Source organism: Wolffia australiana, chromosome 2 (genome assembly GCF_029677425.1).
Source record: "Wolffia australiana isolate 7733 chromosome 2, ASM2967742v1".
Taxonomy (NCBI): Eukaryota; Viridiplantae; Streptophyta; class Magnoliopsida; order Alismatales; family Araceae; genus Wolffia; species Wolffia australiana.
This window is the reverse complement of record NC_135836.1, coordinates 20,388,649-20,391,361: the sequence shown is the minus strand read 5'-3', so window position 1 is coordinate 20,391,361 and position 2,713 is coordinate 20,388,649. Positions and strand designations below refer to the sequence as shown.

Sequence of the window (2,713 nt, the reverse complement as noted above, 5' to 3'; positions counted from 1 at the left end):
GGTCCAGTAATGGAAGTACGTGCACTGATAGAATCAATAATAAAGTCAATGATTTGATCTCGCTTAATGAATCAATTGCCTATCGTCAGTCTCTCCATTTTCTATTATAAACTAACTTCATTTATCTTCCAAATTTGTATTATTAAGAAATTTTATATTCTTCATGTGGTTCTGTTGACTAGCCATGCTTGACTGCATTGAGGTCATACATGTCCTATATGATAATTTTTTTGAAGGACCCTAAGGTAAAGAAAAATTGATATTATAAACTTCGGTTAAATAATCCTTGGTCCTTTGAGCGTATGAGATATATCTAATGAACTTGATATTCTAGGTGCAGCTATAAGCCTCTAATGTCATACATGTCAGGACTTGCAACTCTCGGTAACTCTTCCCTTCTCTCAGTTGATTACCCACTACTCTGCAGAAACCCAGGAAGACAAATATAAGCAGAACGATTACCACGAATACATTTTCTCCTTGTCTTTCCCTCTCTCCCTTCATTTCTCCTTCTCACCCCCCTTTCTTCCAACATCTATCTCTCCTTCTCTCTTCTTCTGTCCCTCCGTCTCTACTTTATGTATTTACCTCTCTCCTCCCTCTTTGTCTGGATGCCCTCTCTCTCTCTCTCTCTCCTTCTCCCACTAGCGAGGAACGAATAAAGACGATGTGCTTCGCAAGCTACATGTCTTCTTGGTAAGAGAAGGCTTCAGAAAAAAATCAATGAAATGAATAAATATGTACGAATAAATATACACGATGAATCTATACAATGAATTCGGTGAAGCCTGATTCGGCTGAGAAAGAATTGAGAGAATTTAAAGAACTAACGTCATATACATTTCAACAATTTAAAGAATGAGGTCTTTGACGCCCGTAGTTGAATCTGGCATCTTCAGGACGTGCAGGTGGACGGGACGACCGCCCCCGTATTTGGTCAATTCGACATTGCGGCAGAAGCTCTTGGCCGCCGCTCCGCTCTTCGTGACTAGGTTGACGTTTTGCACAGTAATCCCTTTACAGGGGACGCTGCGGCTTGCAGTCGAAGTCAATGGCAACTGGGGTGGCGCTTGTTCCTTTGATGTTCTGGTAGGTCACCCCACTCACGGCGACGGCGGAGTTCTATGAAGAGATGACAAGTATAAGTACAGGAGAGAGATACATAAAGAAATCGCTACTAAGGTATCGCACCTGTTGACCGCAGGGTTTCTTGGAGTCGCAATAGTTCTGGTCGATAATTATGGGGTTCTTCACGTTATCCATCACGATGTTCCGGAAAATGATGTTTTTGGCATACCCCTTTCCACCCTGAAACCCAAGCAAACGACTGAGCCTGCGATGAGGATATGGCCTCACAATCTAAAATACGATGCCCGGCGCCGTATCCTCGTTACCTGCCACGTCTTGATGCGCACCCCGTTGCTCGACCCCTCCAAGCGCGCCGTGTCGACTAAGACATCGGACACGGTATGCTCCGCGCCGTTCATGCCCAGGCTCCCAATGCTATCCGCCCGGAAAGGAAGAATAATGTGAGGGCAATGAAAACGAAGTGCAGTTTAGTAGAAAGAAAATGCTAGCTACGCCGACCAATTCGCACCTGATGCCGTGGCCCGGACCGCAGACGATATTTGTAGCCGTGACAAAGCGCGAGCCGCTGACGATGGATACGCAGTCGTCGCCTGTCCTGATGACGCAGTTGCTGATCTTGACGTCGGTGCTGCCGGAGATGTGAATACCATCGGTGTTCGGACTCTCGTCGGGGCGGAGATGGTAAGCCCGGAGATGCGGACGCCGGCGCACTTGGAGAATGTGACGTGCATCTGCTGGCTGTTCCTGAACTTGAGGTTGCTCACGCTCAGGCGGTCGCAAGCTCGGAACGTCAAAGCCTGAGAGGTTTGAAGAGCGAGCCGGTAAGCCTGAGGAAATGAATAATCTAATACGGAATTTATTAACGTACCGTCGGAGCACTCGTGCACGGCTGCATTAGACACGTTCGTTGGGGAAGGTCGAGGGGACATGCGTAGAAAACGATAGGTCAATGACTGAGGTGGTGAGCTGGGGGTCCCGCTCGACGACCGACATAGACTAAGGATGGCTCCTACCTGCTTGGAGTCGACTTTGCAGGAAAGCTTCCACCACACCTGGCCGTTTCCGTCGACGGTTCCGCCGCCCTGTACGCTGAGACCCGCCACTTTGTCGAACAGCATCCACAGCCGGCGGTCTGCACCGTTCCAGTCCGACATTGTAGTGGAGGCGAGAATTGTTCCCTCGATCTGTCCGCCACAAAAGTTCAACCATGAAAACATCGCACTAGAAATCATCATACGACTTTTTTCCGTTGTTCCAGTCCGAACTTTAATTTTTGTGGAATTTACCTTGGATAAAGGCCTTTTGCTCCTGAGGGTAATTAGTAACAAGCTGACTGAAGTTTCTAAAAATAGGACCCTTATTTTCAGAATAATCCACTCCAGAATTACAAGCGTCATCCGTGATGTCATGATGACACTGGTGAAAGAGGTGGGAGTGGTGACGGTGGTGACAGAGATAGTAACAAGAGGGAAAAAGAGACAAAGATAGACCAAGAGAGAGAGAGAAGAGCAAGCAGGAGACAAAAGAGACCGAGAGGGTAAAGAGGAGTCGAAGACTCGCAAGGAAGAAGCCGCCGGAATAGGAACTGAAACAAGATTAGAGTAGTAATAAATGGCTTTATATA

At 47.2% G+C, this 2,713-nt stretch overlaps 1 protein-coding gene across 1 annotated transcript; it reads right to left on the bottom strand.

Annotated features, from left to right (window-relative positions):
- Positions 1–786: 786 nt before the first annotated feature.
- On the bottom strand, positions 787–2,276 carry LOC144715540 (polygalacturonase-like). The gene is given in 8 exon segments (XM_078590471.1): positions 787–1,037; positions 1,039–1,122; positions 1,192–1,308; positions 1,395–1,503; positions 1,598–1,757; positions 1,760–1,886; positions 1,958–1,978; positions 2,103–2,276. Coding segments are annotated over 8 exon segments (945 nt in total). The 5' UTR covers positions 2,244–2,276; the 3' UTR covers positions 787–851.
- Between the last annotated feature and the right edge of the window lie 437 nt (positions 2,277–2,713).